The 18,278-nt window shown below is 39.5% G+C and overlaps 1 protein-coding gene across 1 annotated transcript; it reads right to left on the bottom strand.

Moving 5' to 3' along the window:
- Nucleotides 1–933: 933 nt before the first annotated feature.
- H2AZ2 (H2A.Z variant histone 2) lies at nucleotides 934–15,462 on the bottom strand. The gene is made up of 5 exons (XM_081333499.1): nucleotides 15,303–15,462; nucleotides 6,205–6,282; nucleotides 3,812–3,925; nucleotides 2,562–2,691; nucleotides 934–1,269 (listed from the first exon to the last, which is right to left on the bottom strand). The coding sequence occupies exons 1-5, from the start codon at nucleotides 15,303–15,305 to the stop codon at nucleotides 1,208–1,210; spliced, it is 387 nt and encodes a 128-aa protein (XP_081189625.1). The 5' UTR covers nucleotides 15,306–15,462; the 3' UTR covers nucleotides 934–1,207.
- Nucleotides 15,463–18,278: the final 2,816 nt, after the last annotated feature.

Genomic DNA, 18,278 nt, shown 5'->3' with positions numbered 1-18,278 from the left:
CCTAAATAATTTCATGTCAGTTTTACCATATGTAGCATTTTGAAAGCTATTTTAATAAGGACAAAGTTCAAAATTACTTACAATGCATAGGAATATAGTGAATAGTACTTAAAAATACAAATAGCTGTCCACACTAATAGGAATGCAGAAACAACCAAAACCCTATTTGACCTCCTTCAGTCCAAAATTCTTAACAATAATCTAAAGAAAGACTACAAGTCCTTCTAGCTTTAAATTACTAATCTAAAGTCACTAATTACTAATCAAGAGTAATCCTGGAATTATAATTGAGATAAAATTTATACAAATTAATTTGAGAACAGCTATAGGTAAGCCAGGCATTTGGAGATTTGAGACCATTATGTTTAATCAGCGACATGGTGTAAAGCAGTTCTGAAAATTAATAGTGGAAAGAAACACTGGTTCTTGTTTAGAAGGGTACCAAAGTGGCAACGTTTCCAGTTGTAACCAAGGCAGCATTGCTGATTTAGTATTTTGTTACAGATGTGTTTGTCAGAAAATAACAACTGAAATAAAAGCAAGTGTGCTGGTTCAATAATATAGCAGTATTCACTGCAAAGCCACCAACTTCAGTGAGGTTATCAGCCATGAGCAGCAAAATTCAGGACGGGCATCTTTGCTAATACGACACTGCAACACTTTCCATGCTTGTGCAGTGTAGGAATTTAGAGAAAAGATTTTAGGCAAAAAGATTTTTTTTTCTTAAAAAAAAAAAGTTGTATTGTTAAAATTCATAAAAGTTATTTTAAGTGACATTAAAATCTGGACTTTGATCTCTGTGTTAATAAGTAAGAGTAAACAAAGTTAACCATGAATGTGGCTATATCCAAGTTTAGAATATGTGACTGTTTTAAACATTTCAATTTAATGCTACTGGATTTATCCCTTGTATACCAGAATGACACACAAGAATAGGTTTTGTAAAAAATGGTTTTATCAGTTCCATTTTTGTATAAAACACATGGGAGAAACCTAGCCAATCAACACACAAATTGCTGCCACATAACAAGGTACTTTTTTTTGTCAAACTTTAAATCTAGAACATACAAATGTTTTAATCTACAGTCAATTGTCTATGCTCTTCCATTTAACTATTCTTTTAAAAAAATTCCACATATCCCCATATTTCTTCTGTCCCAATTACAGTACAATGACAGGGAGGAAGCGGGCTGCCGAAAGCGCCTCTTTACGCAGTCTTCTGCTGTCCCTTCTTTCCAATCAAAGACTTGTGGATGTGCGGAATTACGCCTGCAGAGAGAGCAAAGGATGAGGAGACATATCCATGGTAATACCAAGATTTAAGATCAATATTTATACAACCATGTCAAAATCTCTTCTTCCCTCCCTCATTCCAACTTCATGTTTTCAAACAACTACTACTTTCCTTTTAATCACACACTTCAATATTTCGACTTAAAAGGGTTTTCATGGAAGATGAAAATGTCCTTATACTACTTGGGGGGGGGATCCTGAATAGATTGAGGAGTGCCTAAATGTAAAGCCAATATGCTGAAATGGAGGCTCTTAGCAGATAATACGTTGTGTGAATGTAGAGGGACACAGAGCCCAGCCCATCTGCTGTTATGTCAGTTACTACCAGAAACGTGTACCGATAATGACTTATTTTGGCCAAAAACAAAGTCAAGAAGGTGGATTCGTTCTGGCACTTTGAACTTTGATCTGGACACAGAAGCAGCACAATGGAAGAGGGAGTGTCCTTCAGGAAAGACTTCACAATGTTTGCTTTGTGCTTCTATTAAAATTAACATTGGGAATATAGCACTGCTAAACTGTCTTAATTAAAGACAAATAATGACAAAAATACAGAACTGATGTTGTGTATATAAAGTAATATTGTAATACCCTGTACAAAAATAGGAGCTGGAATATTTTGTAATAATATATTTCACTTCAGGAATGTTGGGCAGCTTCAAACTTGTAGTGTTTATAAACTGTCCCGAAACATTAAAAGTTCTGTAAGTTTCACTGTGGCTGGACGTTGTTTCCAACAAATATTGTTCTCCATATAAAATAGGTTGGATTTCATTTTTTTCACATCAAAGAATGTAGTCCAAATAGTAGTAGTAGTCATGGACTTATAACCACAATTGAGCCCAAAATTTATCTTGCCAAGCGACAAATTTGTGAAGTGAGTTTTGCCCCATTTTGTGAGCTTTCTTGCCACAGTTGTTAAGTGAACCATTGCAGTTGTTAAGTTAGTAACACCGTTGTTAAGTGAATCTGGCTTCCCCCTCGACTTTGCTTGCCAGAAGGTCGCAATAGGGACATTGTTGACCATCATAAATATGAAACAGTTGTCAAGCATCCAAATGTAAATCACATGACCATGGGGATGCTGCAACAGTCCTAAGTATGAAAAATGGTCCTAAGTCGCTTTCTCAGTGCCACTGTAACTTCAAATGGTCACTAAATGAACTGTTGCAAGTGGAGGATTAGCTGTATATTGAAATGGGAACCTCTGACACGGGCATTACTGAATTGCCCTTGATAAACAGTTCAGAAGCTATGATAGCACCTACCTCCACCAGCAATGGTCGCTTTAATAAGAGAATCCAACTCCTCATCACCACGAATAGCCAGCTGCAAATGACGAGGAGTGATACGTTTTACCTTAAGATCCTTAGAGGCGTTGCCTGCCAACTCCAAAACCTGTTGGAATAAATACAGCTGCATAATTTAGCTTACTAGTTTTTTTAAAACTAGTTCAATTTTCCTATTTTAATTTTTGCAAATAGTGGTAAGCATTCTATAGTTCTGTGAGAGGAGGGGTGGCAGAACCTAGAGGCAGAGTTAAAGGAGGGATCAGCTCAGAATCCCCATGTAGTCTTGAATTCCATTGATCCTTATCTAACACCAACCAGGTGCGGGTGAGAAGAGTCCTGTGCATAGACTTTAAGCAATAAATCAGTTTAATGGGACTTTTGCATAGGTAGCTGGCCTTTTGTGCCTGACAAGCTCAGAGTAATGATGCAAAGAACTAATATCTCTGAAAGGAACGTCCGTTTGTGTTACAGTATGACTGTTGCAAACGTGATAAACCCTTTCTTGTGATAAGGCCAATCTAAAATGTTGATGAGTATTACAATTATACTTATTATTAAGATCCACATTAATATGTTGCACAAAACTGCTAAGCACAACAAATTCTGGATTTAAAGGGTGGAAATAGTTAAATAAAGGCCACAAGTGAATTAAACTAGGGGGGAAAAACGGCAAAGATCTGATAGCCTTTTATGGATTTTGAAAGCCAATGCATAGTTGGATACTAGTATGTAATTGGTACTTTTGGAATGATGTTTATATTATTATAGCAGTATAAAATCTAAATGTATCTGTCTGGGTCATCTTTTTTTAATCTAGGAAAAATATTAATTTTCTTCAATTAAAAACATGCCTCCTGAAGTTCAGTTCAAAAGAATAGAAGCACTGATGAACAATACCTTTATTATTAAATATGTTCTTTTCTTCAGAAATATTTGTAATGAATTACAAGGAAGACCTAAGCTCTTCTAACTGGAAAATGTATACAACGGGGTTTGCTATTCCAATATTTTGTGTTCTAAACTTTCTGTGTATTTATTATGATACTTTGATATAGAGACATAAAGGTGTACAATAAAACAGTTTTTGCAAAAAAAAAAAAGCTTACAAACCACTATTAAAACAGATCAAATGAAATGTTCAAGAAAATGAAGAAAGGGTACACATAAAGAATTGAAGCATTCGAAACCCAAACATTAGGGGAATATCACATATTCCAGCAACCTACCTCAGCAGTGAGGTATTCAAGAATTGCAGCACTGTACACGGCAGCTGTAGCACCAACCCTTCCATGGCTTGTGGTGCGAGTCTTCAAGTGTCTGTGGATACGGCCCACTGGGAACTAGAAGCAAAGGACTGTTTAGCGTACATGCACTTTCAAGAGGCTTTAACTGACAGTCTGTATCTCTGGCCTATTTCAAGAGAGGTAGAAGACACTTGATCCAGGCATACCCTATAATAATGTATAGTCAGGATATAAGTGGCTGTTTGTTTTTTACACTAGCCAACCAAATGCCAAACTACGCAAGTATATTACTGGAAGTGCAATTAAGAAAATGACACAATTTGGCAGAATTCAAGGTGTAGGCATAAAAACCAAGTTCTCTGATATAAGATTTATTGATAATGTTGGCAAACTAGCATTGACTTACATTAAGGCCATTCATTCGTTCATAAGCTTATTTTTTGTAACTTTAAAAATATTAATTTGTGTTCTACAAGCCTAAGGCAACGCAGCAGATGTTGCAAGACACACAGGATTAAAATCCCAAGTCAAAATGATATGAAGTATAAACACAACTTTATAATACAACCAGAATGCTTTTACTATAGGAAAGAACATGATTCAGCAAACACATTTTTATTAACATATTCTAATTTCCAAATAAAGAATAAGATCCCAGTCTGTGTTTACGAAAAGAAGAGCTTCCTCCTTAATGCCACTTTGTTATGAATCAATAAAAGAACAAAAACCTGTACAAAGTTCAGAAACTTGGGGCTTTTAACTATAAACAGCAAACAAAAGGCACAAGAGAATGGAAACATTCTTTGGGCAGTAGCTTTTGAAATAAGATTAAAATATGGAATTAAGGAGCTTCCTCCTAGAAACTATAGGTAGACTTAATTTAGGAACCCAGAGGAGTTCTGGAATGAGGACAAAACTAAAGAGAAGTTTTTTCTCTCTTAAAAGGTGTACATGGAACTCAATGAAACAGCTACGTTTTAGACAGGACCAAAACAGCCTCCTGAACTTGAAAGATCTGCAGAAGCAATGGCTCTGATGGAAAGCCAAGGAATACAGCCAAGGATGATGAGCTGCTTCTTAGGCATGGCTGCAACTGCCAGAGAACCAGCATCTTCCTGAGAAACTGTTCTAAATACCCAGTGAAGTACGTTTCTCCCTCAGGCGCTGTTAGGTAGTACAAAGTACAAAGTCCTGCCTGCTTTTAAGTAGCCCATTTTCGTTGCAAGCATTCTGATCTGGGCTTCCTCTTCTGGCATTTGATTCGGAGCGTCTTCTAGAGGAGACTTTGGAAATGGGGCATTCTTCATTCTCCTGGGTCACTAGTGCACGGATAAAGGATTGTGGAATCCCCTCTTGCCTTGGATGACTCTGGGTCACCGTTTTAGTGCAAGCATTCTGATATATAAAATAGCTAGCCTTAAATTCCTTTGGTGGAAGGAAAAGCACTGCTCACATTATTCAGCCTCTCTTAGTGTCTTAAGGCAGATCATCTTTACACAGCTGAAAATCAGCTTCTGAATGGCATGAGGAAGAATCCAGTCATTCATCTTTTTCCCCCCTCTGGTTGCATTAAAAATTATAATCTGTTATTAGGGTGAGGGGGGGAGGATTGCATTTAAAGCTTCAACAGGTCAGACCTAACCCCATGGCCTAAAGTTGTCCACCACCATCAGAAGCATGGAAACATCTTTGCACATCTTCCCTCTAATTAATGACTAACTGAAAAGACACACAAAGACTAGGATCAGACCATAAAAATTCTGGGCAACCATTAGATGCTGCCATCTAGTGCCATTTGAATTTTTGCAGCCCAGATCTGATAGCTAAAAAAAGGGCAACTTTCTTGCTGACCGAATAAAGCATAAGGAAAGGCGATTAAAAAGAGCAAGAAGTGGTTAAAAAGAAAGGCAAGTCACACTCCAATCACCTGGAAAAAATATCCACTAAGACTTGGTTTAGTACAGACATAAAACCAACCAGAATGTTTTTTAAAAAAATAAAAATTGCTAGGACAATATAAGCCACAACCATAATAGGGCTTAATTTTATGTCAATCAACCTTGGGGGGGGGGGGGTGTTCAGTTCCAGCCTTCTTTTATCCAGGTAAAGAGACTTTTACAGATGCTTAGAATTCTGTCTGACTGAAAAAATAGTTAAAACAATCTATTACAAAATTAAATAAATTAAATCAGCATGGCTGGCTGGGGAATTCTGGGAGTTGAACTCCACAGGTCTTGAAGTTGCCAGGGATGGACACCCCTGAATTAAATAATAAACAATGAATTCTTCTATGCCCCAAACAGAGAATGCTGTACTTCCCAAATTTAACTAGGACTGAGAGAAAATACAAATCAACGTGTCTGTGAAAGACTTACCTGAAGCCCAGCTCTTTGCGAGCGAGATACTGCCTTTGCCTTTGCCTTGCCACTGTCTTTGCCAGCCTTGCCTCCAGCCTAAATCAAAAAGCATAACAAGAGTTCGGTCAGTTCTAACATATCTTCCATTTAATGCCCATTGTGTTACTACTTTTGAAATGCATGTCACATGTTCAAATTTAATAAAGATCTTTCTCTTGCTACCAACTCATATTTACAATCTCGATGGAATTTTTTCAAAAGGAAGTACATTCTTCAGACTTTTCCTGTCACAATGCAAGCAGGCAGACAAAAGTATTTTGAAAAAACAAAGATCAAACACTGGCCACTAGTAAAGCTCGGCATATAGCCAATTTAAAACGTAAGCATGTATATTTTGGGACAATTAATGCAAGAAAGAGTTTTAGGACAGCAACATTAGCCTATGCTTATACCTACAGACAATGGCTGATTCTCTCAAGACAACCAACCCTGCAGGTTGGGTTGGGTTGGTCCAAGACCAGGTCACAGAATTTGAAAATATAGCACATCATTTGAACATGCATAACTAACCAATATATACATATACTGTATACATAACTTATATGTAAAAAAAGAAACTCTATAAAGTTAGCTCTGGTTTCTCTTCAAATCACAAAAATCACAACCTGATAGGATTGTTATTGTGAGGAAAAATGGGAGGAGGGAGCACTCCGTCTATGGAGTTGAGCTCTTACAAATCTTATTTTTGCAAAATTCAAAACCATTTTGTTCTTGTGTCATTCTGGGTGGGGAGGGTTTTTCATCTGAGTCTAACCTACAGCCAAGGAATTTCCTAATGGTCTTATAATCTAAGCCTTAACCAGGTCTGACTCTGTATAACTTTACGAGAAGGACCAAACTCTCAGGAAGTTGCTAAGTTGCAGGATAAAACCAGCTATTTTAAAACAAAATCTTATATATATCAAAATATCAAATCTATCCAAACCCTAAAACTATATTTTAGTTTTATTATTAAATTATACATGTAAGTAGATTCTTTTACTAAACTTTTGCTCAATTTTTCTAAATGTATATGGCTAGGTATGGTACTGTTATGAAACACGTGTAGAACAGACATGTCAAACTCGTGACGTCGCGCGACATATCGGGACTGTTTTGCCATTGCTGGCAATGGGGTGGGTGTGGCTTCCATGTGACGCATCCGGCCCGCGGGCTGGCAGTTCGACACCCCTGATGTAGAAGAGATAAAGCCAACACTCAATGAACCTTTTTTCCCATTTTCATCATTTATGCCCCAAAGAAGATAGTATGGCTTTCAAAAAAACAAAAAGGCATATTTAAAAGCAATTAATTCTTGAAAGCAGTTGCTTATTTAGTGTTAGCATACAAGCACAGATATCCAGAGAGATAAATTATGGGAAGAGTTATGAACATATTAACCAATTGATTCACATATATGTAAAATGGCCCATATTGACTTATTTACATGTCTAAAAGGTAAAGGTAAAGGTTCCCCCCGCACATGCGTGCTAGTCGTTTCCGACTCTAGGGGCCGGTGCTCATCTCTGTTTCAAAGCCGAAGAGCCAGCGCTTGTCCGAGGACGTCTCCGTGGTCATGTGGCTGGCATGACTAGACGCCAAAGGCGCACGGAACGCTGTTACCTTCCCACCGTAGTGGTCCCTATTTTTCTACTAGCATTTTTACGTGCTTTCGAACTGCTAGGTGGGCAGAAGCTGGGACGAGTAACAGGCGCTCACTCTGTTACGCGGCACTCGGGATTCGACCCGCCAAACTGCCAACCATCTGATCGACAAGCTCAGCGTCCTAACCCACTGAGCCACCGCGTCCCTTTACATGTCTAGTACTGCGTTATTTATTTACTTGATTTCTATAGCCACCCAACTCAACAAGTGACTCTTATGACCCCAAATCCTCTTATTATATTGCATCTCAAAGTTCCAACCAAGCACAGAACATTTAATAGTCTCTTTGCCTTGGATTTGGAGAAATTTAAAACATGTTTACCAAACTTCTTAACATTTTATTGCATACACTTTCTTCAAGACATTTTATTCCCACATAGAATAATCCTCATTCCAGGACTTGATAGTTCATGATATACATATGCAATGTGCAAGAATACACTGGAATTAGTCCCAACCAAAATATTCTCTGCAATTGTCCTCCTCATGCAGGAAAATCCTGCAGTTAGATTTTCATTTTTTCATCATTCTCACATATACTTTTCCCAAAACTTTCTCCCCAAATCTGCTAAGCAAAGCATCTCCTACTACAATTATTGGATGAAAACATTATTTTATTGCTAACAAAAACAAATAAGAAATCCTCCACTTTTAGTTTATATAAAGCTGACTGCTTTTTCTACACTATTTATCCTTCCAATCTCCAACTAAATACAGGTTGTTCTCAACTTATGACCAGTCATTTAACAGCATTCAGAGTTTTCAATTATATAGTCAATTAAAGTCCTATTTTTAATGACTGAATTTCCATTTGTCTCATGACCACACTCCTGTTTGATATGGATCATATCCCTATTTCTCTGAAGTTAATTTCAAAGTATACCTTTTTAAGGAAAAGTAATTAACTACAGTTGGTGCTAAGAATCAATGAAAACAAGCAGGGGGATATAATTACATTTAGTTTTATTTGAATTCTAATACTAAAAAGCCAGATAGTTTGCTGAACTAGAAAGTACAACCTGAAATATGATTATAAAAATAGGATATGAATATATTGATCTAAAATTGTTGTCCTATAAATGCTATGCTAAATATTTTACAGAAAGAATAAGATATAAATGCAATACCTGGGTATTATTCATAATGTCTGCCGTGAAATACATTTTAAAAATGTTCAGATCACAAAACTTTAAAGACAATATTAAATGTAAAAACTGTAAATGTTCAGGGTACAATAGTAGGGACTCGAACACTCATCCACAATTTCTTTGATACTAGGAATTGTTCCTCAATGGCCTTAATGCAGAAGAGGAATGACTGAAACTATAGTTACTTTATCAAAAGGTAATGAAGAATCCCACACAAGTAGCACATAGTGTGGATGTTACTGAATTACAATTCCAAATAGCCTCAATGAACAGCAGTGAAGGATGCTGGGAAAGTTCTACAATCCTGAAAAGCTATCACTGTGCAATCATATGACCAGATCTATACGCATGTAAATTTTTCAGTACATAGATACCATTTGGACATTTAAAAAGGGTCAGTATCCTAGCACCCAATACCAAAAAAACCATTCAAAACAACTAAGATATTCACATACTTCATAACCACTTGCTTCCAACTCTCAGATATAGATTGCTATGGCATGTATGCACTCCAGAGGCAAGGTCTTATCTCGTTTTGACATTTGAGCTTTCCCAAGTTAATTTTTGCCCTGGTTTTACAGATAATATTAGCATGTAAATGTCTACATTTCTCTTATTTATCTAAACTAAATTAGAGAGCTGTTCAGTCTGAATAAATCTCCTAGAGACTAATTTATGATAATGCTGCTCACTAAAGACCTTTTGAGGATATTCTTTTGATCAGCTCAGGCAGGTGGTGTTGCAAAAAGGAAATTTGAACCATAACTACTTTCCAAAGAATTCATTCACCAAGGAGATTTGTTTAGAACCAAGTACATCAGAATTTAGGAGATTCTGCTTTTTTATTACAATTTCTACCTGGCTGATTCTAACCCTATGAACTTTCCCCCAGAAATCTAGCAATGCAGAATCTTATCAGTTAACAGCAGCTATGCCTAAAAAGGAGGTCCTATATCAGACATCAACTAGACAGGCTGCCTCTTCCCAGGCTACTGGAATCACCTGAACAGCAGTCAGCATCAGAGGCATCAGCAACGTTGTCAAAATGACAAACTCATGCATAAATTCCACTCCTTTTATTCAGGTAACACCAGAATGCACACACAAAAGTGGGGGAGCTTGCCTTCTATTGGTGCAAATATTTGCATTTGCTCCCACTCCCCCACTCTGGAAAGCCTCTGGTCAATACTGGCGGTTTTATAAGCTATTATTCATTTTGAAATTTCAAACAGTGAGATGTGCTTGCGGATATCAGAACATGAGTAAAATGACATTCAAACCACCATTATCAAAGGCCAGTATGTAAGAATATCCTGCTTATTAGAAAGTACTTGCAATCCCATCCTAATTTAACCGAAGACAAAAACTCAGTTTGCTGGGGGTGGGGGTCATTTCCTACTTTGTACATTTGGAATCTTGCGATTTTCTCTTTAGTTATTCTTGCATCACCTAATTTTTTCATATCTTGCCCCTTTACACTTCCCAGTTGTTACATGCGCAAATAGTAGCCACATTTTCAAAATGCTACAAGAAACCCTTTTTCTGGTTATACAATTTTTCATTATATGGGGGGAAAGTTCATTAGTAAATAAAAGTGACAGTGAATTATGAAAACATCAGTTCTTTAAGCCCTAGACTAGACATGTATGTCAAAACTCCTCTTCAAAAATAAAACAGGTGGTCAACTTTAGTTTTCCCTAATCAGCCTTCCCTGCATTCATTCTTCAAGCTAAGCTTTAATGGTAAGATATTTAATTCATGTGCAGATAAAAATGTGTCCCAAGATAGGTTTTGGGCTACAATATCCTTAATTGCTGTCAGCTATTATTATCAGTATAGCAATTGTTATAATTAGTTTATTAATCTGCAACAGTGCTCTAACAATGAAATTGTGAAATTGATTGTTGCTGCATTCTATACTCTAAAATATAATCCCAAACCAGATTCCCTAAATACACTGTTAAACCCAATTACTCTAATATGCAATGCTAATTCTAAATATAAACAGGCAATTGCCAAGTTGTTTATTTTTGTAACACTATTATTGAACCTACTCTAATTTCAGTAATTTTAAGCATAGACACAAGATAGATGACAAGACTTAAAACTGACGTAAAACAAGATTTAAATATATTTATTTTTGAAAAATACTGTAAATGTAACAAATTAAGGGGACTGTATAAAAAATCTTATTTCAGTACTGTCTCATAGTGATAGTTATAACTGAAAGTTTGTTGTACAAATACAACGAAAACAGCTTCCTAATGTGCACTCTACTATTAGGTACGTCATATTCTAATATTATTGGATAAATTAGCTACATCCCAAGCAAATGCCAATACACTGGATACTCCATGAAATGCAGGCAACCATATATTGTTTTTGTAAGATAGGCTCTAGATTCAAGGTCCTAGCTTCCCGCAGAAAAAATAATGTAAATGTTTTTGGCATAAAACAGGCATTTATTTCATGCATCATATTGGCTAAAATATCCAATGAATGAGCAGTACTATTCTTATCATTAACAGAGAACGCTCCATGCAGTGTTGATATAACTTAGGTTGGTAACTTAGTCTGATTCTTTAAATTCCTAAAAGCATAAAGTAAAAAACCTTGATTAACCAACACCAAGTCTCAATTTTCCATATGTGATAGGACCACAGATACTGACCTAGGGGCCTATATATAGTAACCTGCATAACATATGGAAAACTGAGACTTGGAAAGCAAATGGCTTAAATGATAAACAACATGAATTAGCAAATGAAAAGAATGAAAGAAAATAGATATGTTGTGTACCTGTGAAACTAAGAGAAAGGAGAGGGATGTAATCGATGTGAATGAGGGTAGTCTAATGTTGTTGAGTGGAATTGAATGAAAAATAAAAATACAGGTTTCATTATGAATGAAAGTGCTAAAATATATCAGTTAAGTATGAGTAAATGACATCTAAATTACAGATGCATATAAAACAGGAATTTTAATTGGGGGGAAAAATAGTTGCATGCAGCATTCTAGTGAATGGTGATAATGAAAGAACCAAAGGTGAATTTTGGAAAAAGTGCACATTTTGAAGAAATGCACTCATGGGGGAAAAAACCCATGATTTTGATGACATAAATGGATAGTTGAGAACAAGTCAAGACAGTAGATATTGGACAATCTTGAAATCCAAGAATGAATGAAAGTAATTACTGCTTTGGTATCTGATTTTAAAAAGATGTTTGTTTTCAATACATGGTTTAAGAACTGTATTCATAAGTACACACAGAAAGAATGAATATAAACCTGTAAGTATTTTTTATTATTCATAATGAAAGGCTAAAAAAATAATGAAAGCTACAATGTTGACAAGAACTTCTGAATATGAGACACGGTGTTAAGAATGGATTTTGGAAAAAATGGATACGAAAGAAAAAGACCGGAAAGAAAGTAGAATGACCACATGAAAAAATTATGGGTCCTGTATGTAAGAATACAGATTAATTTCCCAACTGAATGTATAAAAATGAATTTAAGGAAAGAGGATATGGATGCAGCTTGTAACAGAGTAGAAATAATATTATAAATCACCACATAAGCATGTGAAGTTATAGTAATGAGAAATATGCTTGGTGGGATTATGAAGTCTGTCAGGCTTTAGACATGAAAAAATGCAAAAAGAGAATGTGTTGCAAAAAATGAAGATGAAATATTGTGTAAAGCATATACCATAATGACAAAACATATTGCTGTAAATAGAAAAAGGAATTATTTTCTCATATTGGAGGCTAAAATGCACAGTAATAGTAATAAAAAACTTATAGTATATATAAAATATAGTATGTATAAAAGTATGTATTTTTAAAGTGGCAATGAGAGAACTGAGAGGAATGGTATATTTCATGGGAGTGTTATTGTTATGTCAAAGTATGGAATTGAACCAAAAGCAGTTAACTGTTACTGTCACAAAAAAAATGGCTGAGAAGAAAAGATGCTATCTGGATGAAGCTGTGGATGGCATAATTGGGAAAATCTTAAAATGTGGCATGGTTTGTTTATGGAATGGCTGTGCAACTTTTTTAACATGTGAAGACTATAGCTATGCCTGATAACTGGAAGAATGCTGATAATTTTCTTCTAGGTAAAAGTAAAAACAAAACTACTTGGGGATTAGTTGATGAAATATCCTTGAAATTTTTTTTGTTAGAATTCTAATTACAAGATTGCAAGAGGTAATAAGGGACAAAATTTGGGAAGCACAATGCAGCTTTATGCCAAGCTTTAGCAATCTTTCAAGAAATGTATCAATGAGAGAAATAAATTATACTCCATGTTTGTTGATGGGGGGGGGAGGAGTATGATAGCATGGATAAATTTGAATTAAGGAATGTTTCATATGGGTATGGAAAAAGACCGCTGAATGTGATGAGAAAAATACATTACAGAAGTAAAGCATATGTGTAAACTGATGGAATGCTTAATGAAAGATTAAGTATAAGATGAAAACGTGATATTTCTGTGGTTAACATATTTATACATAAACACTTATGGTACTGTACTAGCAGAGATGTTTTAACTGCATACACAAACATGCATGCACTTTTCTCTGCAGATGGCATGTTATTAGTTGAGAATCTAAATTATTCTCAATAATTGACAGAAAAACTATGTGACGTAACAACCAATGTTATCTCAAAATTATACATCAAAGATAAATTTGAATGGAGAAAGTTTAAGATGTGCACAAATTGGCAGAAATGTGTGCAATATATGGCTTGCTGTAAAGAATATTTGTCAAAACCCCAAAACAACTTTATAAGAGTGTGCTCATATTACTATCTAGAAATGAGAACTGAGTCTGTAGGAAGGCTGACCAAAAATGGAGCCTATAAAGACAGGGTGTGAATTAAAATGAGAAGAGATTAGAAAATGTGCTGGTGCTGAATGAATTAGAACGATGAGCTACCAATATAAACCCGTACATTAGGGTGGCATCCTCAAACAGGATCAAACGGCAAAGCAAACGTATAAGAGTAACCGAACGGATAAAACTGGAAAAAGTTGTGGTTGGTTGATGAGACTCAAGCGTTAGACTTGCGGACTTCAACTCCCAAGCTGCGCTGGCTAGAGAATTCTGGGAGTTGAAGTCCACAAGTCTTCCAAGTCGCCAAAGTTGGACACCCCTGATCTACGCTGATCCCAGATGTCCCCTTGCCGCAAGCTATTAACCGAAAAAGAGAGACCACCTTGAGCCTTCCAGCCAAAAGTAACCTCTCCTTAAACGAGAGCCAAAAAGCACTTGACAGAAACCACATTCGGAGACCTCCAGCTGGAAAGCCAAAGTGCAGCTGCGGCTTTTCTGACCCTGGGAACTTATTGGGAAGAGAAAGCTGGACTCCGCCGCCGCCCACAAACTTTCCCAGCGACCCCAACGCCACCCTCAGCCAAAGCGGACGAGCGAATTAGCCGGGGCTGGGCGGGAATAAAGCGTCTCCCGGCGCCGTCCCGTTGAGCAAAGGGCGAGCGGGCTGCGGAGAGGGAGGGAGGGAGGAAGCGCCGGGCGGCGCGCCACTTCCCGCCGCGGCAGATAGGGGCTGCAGCGTGCCCGGCTGTCACCGCCGGAGCTGCCAGGGCCGTCACCCCGGCTCAGCCCCGCGCGGGGAAAGCGACCCGCCCCGGCTCCAGCGTCCCGACAAGCGCCGCGTGGCTGGGGAGGCGCCAGGCGCGGGAAACCCAGAAGCGCCGGCCGCGGCGTGGCTCGGACCGAGGCTCTTTAAGCGGCGGGGCGCTGGCGGACGCTCAGGCCGGGGAGCGAGGTTCGGCCGTCCGAGGGGAGCCGCGGAGTCCCTCTCTCCGCTCCGGGCTCCGGCCGGGATGAGGCGCTCCGGGCGCGCTGGCCCCGCGCCCGAGCAAAGCCAGGCGGGCAGGCGGGCACCCCCCCCCCGCGGTGAGCGAGAGGCGGGGCTTCCCGGGCCGCTCGCCAAACGGAAGAGGGAGCCGCCAGCGGCGCCTCTTCACCCTCCGCCGCCCCAACGAGTGACGCGCCCGGGGCAGCCCGCGAGAGAGGACGGTTTGGCCCGCCGCCGCCTACCGGGTGCCGGAGGGACTCCCGCGGAGCGTGGCCGGCGGCAGCTCGTAGGGCCCCGGGAGCTCTCCCGCCCGGCCGGCCGGCGTGAGGAAGAGCGGGGAGCCCCGCACGGGCTTCCCGCCGAACGGGAGCGGGGCTTTCCCTCACACGCTTCGCTCGGGCCCGCTCGGCGCGCGGCTTTTCGGCCCCCTTACCATGTTTGCGTCGCCCCTGTGCGAAGTCCGGTCCCGATTCCGCGCGAGAGCCGCCTGCGAAAGTCAAGAGACAATAACCCGCCTGGGCGCGAGGAGGGAGCCTGGCCTGCCGCGGCCACCCCGAGCCAATCAGGACTGCCCATGCTAGTTTGAACCTCCCGCCTTGACCAATCCAATTAAGGCTTCTTACTTCCTCGCGGAGGCCCCGCCCCGCGGCCCGTTTAACGGCTGTTTTTTTCACCAACACCAACCTCCCCCCCCTCTTCCTTTGCACACGGCACGTCAGAGCGAGAGCGAAAGGGAGAGGCGGAACCAAAGGTTGCTCCGCGCCGAAGGAAAGCGTGGAGTGACAAGCTTGAGCTCCAGTAACCGTTAGAAGCCGCCGTTTCGCGGGCGGCACCAATTGAGTAGCAGCGCCGAGAACCAATCGGCAGCAAGCCGAGTTTCCCGCCCATATTGTGACTTTCTCTCAACTCTCCCGTTTGTTTGAGCTTAGAGGGTTACAAATGGATCCCGGGGCCTGTTGACAGATCTGTTCCTCGCACGCAGGACAGGGCGCTCGGGGGAGGCTCTAGCCGGGGTGCCCCGCAAGCTGATGTCCGCGTGGGGACAACAGTCCCGTCGCTGACGTGAATCTCTTCGGGAGGTGGAGCTTCCATTTCTTTTTCCCCGCCAAAAACGGGCTCCATCAACCTGAGGCGAAAACATCTGACGTTGAGAGGGGAGAGGCCCCGCGGGATCCCTCCCCCTCGCCGCCTTTTCGCGTAAGGAAGCCCCGTCGAGTCCACCGGGGGGGGGGGAGAGAAGGGGGTCTTCAGAGGGGAGACGCCTAAAAAGTGAAGGGGTCGCGGGAGTCCCCGATGCCTTCGCGTGGTGTTGAACTTCAACTCCCATCATCCCCAGCGCCTTCCCGAAGCCGATCCTAGGCTGCATAGCCTCGCTCCTTCCCTGGAAGGAGAGAAAGCGGCGAGGCGCAACGTCCGGGGCCTCGTACGACCGTCTTGGGTCTCTGGTTTGAGGGGGTCGGACTAGAAGACCTCCAGAGGTCCCTTCCAGCCTTGCGATTCTATGTTCTGTGATAAAAAGGGATGGGTCGCCTTCGTTTTTAATCACCTCGTTACACAGGTAGTCCTCGATTTACGACCACAATTGAGCCCAAGATTTCTGTTGCTAAGTGAGATATTTGCTCCATTTTGTAAACTTTCTTGCACAGTTAAGTGAATCACTGCACTTGTTAATAATATGGTTGTTAAGTGGCTTCCCCATTGACTGCTTGTCAGAAGGTTACAAAAGGGGGTCACATGTCCCCCGGGGCAATACAATGAGAAAATGGTTTAAATATTGAATATATTAGTTTTATTTCACCAATGCAATGAGTGGTTTCTGTCTTGCAAAAAGTCAGCTTTGAAGGACTGGAGCCAAATAGAGCTTTGGACAGAAAAAGTCTTATGCACTAAGCTATAAAGTATGGCAGTGCTACTGATCAAGCTGTATTTTAATGCTTGCTCCAAACTACCAAAGATTTGCTACAGAAAGTGTAAAAATCCCACAGAATTTAGCCTATTTAGGGAAAGAAGAGGCAGTCATTGTCTTTAAGCTGTATGCAGTAATTGAAAATTAAAACAACTGACTTTACATACTATGCATTTTATTTAACTTGGCATATGGATTGAACGAAATGTTCTTATACAATGTTATTAGATTAGTATGTGATAGGAACCCAGCCATTCTGGTCTTCCTACTTTAATTCAGCATGCAAAGATTCAGTGTGAATCCTACGTGTCTAATTTTATGTGCCTATTTTAAAAAAAATATCCACATATCTGGAAGTTACAGTGTTATGACTCACTACACTAAGCCATTGTTTTATTAACTATGATTTATTGAATAAACCACAGTGTTACATTTACAATGCTAAGCCACAAGGTTTGGCTTAGAATTCAGTCAGTGCAGTATATTCACCAAAGCCTGGTTAAATTTAACCATGACTTGGTGTGATATGTGAATCTAATGCAGTCAAGATAGTCAACTTAAGCCATTTAAAGCTGTCAGACCACACAAAAAATTCTTGAGAAAGAAAAGTTATTTTGACTGTAAGAAGTTGTATATATAATCAAACCATATTTAACATTAATTGTAAGGTAAAAATGTGTCACTAATGTTTTAAGCCCTTTACTGTAGATTTAGTCTTTGTTGCAGCAAAAAATAAAACTGCATTTTTCTTGTTGGTATAAAGTCCTTTGACTTGTTCTTTTTGTGTTAACCTTTTTTAACATTTATTTATTCATTATCACCAATGATAAAATACAAAAGAAAGAAAACAGACTAAAAACACCCAACACTAACAAAGAAAAAAGGGTACAAAAAAAAAGAAAATAGAAATACCCGAAATATATTGGTAAAAGGTAAAGGTTCCCCTGCACATGCGTGCTAGTCATTTCCGACTCTCCGTTTCAAAGCCGAAGAGCCAGCGCTCGTCCAAGGACGTCTCCGTGGTCATGTGGCCGGCATGACTAGACGCCAAAGGCGCACGGAACGCTGTTACCTTCCCACTGTAGTGGTCCCTATTTTTCTACTTGCATTTTTACGTGCTTTCGAACTGCTAGGTTGGCAGAAGCTGGGACAAGTAACAGGCGCTCACTCTGTTACGCGGCACTCGGGATTCAACCCGCCAAACTGCCAACCATCTGATCGACAAGCTCAGCGTCCTAACCCACTGAGCCACCCTTTTATATTTATATTTATTTATATTTTATATATTGGTACTGCCTTTTAAATCATTTCCAATTTTTTTATATCTACAAGTGCAGCACTCCAAATCAAATAGTACTTCAGTAAAATTATTACTTCTTATGAACTATGGTTCCAGTAATACAGCCACATCTACAATTTTTTAAAAGCACCTTACACTGAAGCCTTGCATTCAGCTTTGGATCAACCACAGTTTTGTTGCCTTTTATATTTTTAACAGGCCAA

The sequence above is a fragment of the Vipera berus genome (assembly GCF_964194415.1).
Source record: "Vipera berus genome assembly, chromosome: 8".
NCBI lineage: Eukaryota > Metazoa > Chordata > Lepidosauria > Squamata > Viperidae > Vipera > Vipera berus.
Note: the sequence above shows the minus strand (reverse complement) of the source record. Positions and strands in the feature narration are given on the sequence as shown.

Bases quoted from the DNA above. Each gene is read 5' to 3' on its own strand.
- H2AZ2 (XM_081333499.1), bottom strand. The intron at 3,926-6,204 runs GTAAGTCTTTCA...CTTTGCTTCTAG, and splicing joins CGCAAAGAGCTGGGCTTCAG to TTCCCAGTGGGCCGTATCCA. The intron at 2,692-3,811 runs GTAGGTTGCTGG...TTATTCCAACAG, and splicing joins TTGAATACCTCACTGCTGAG to GTTTTGGAGTTGGCAGGCAA.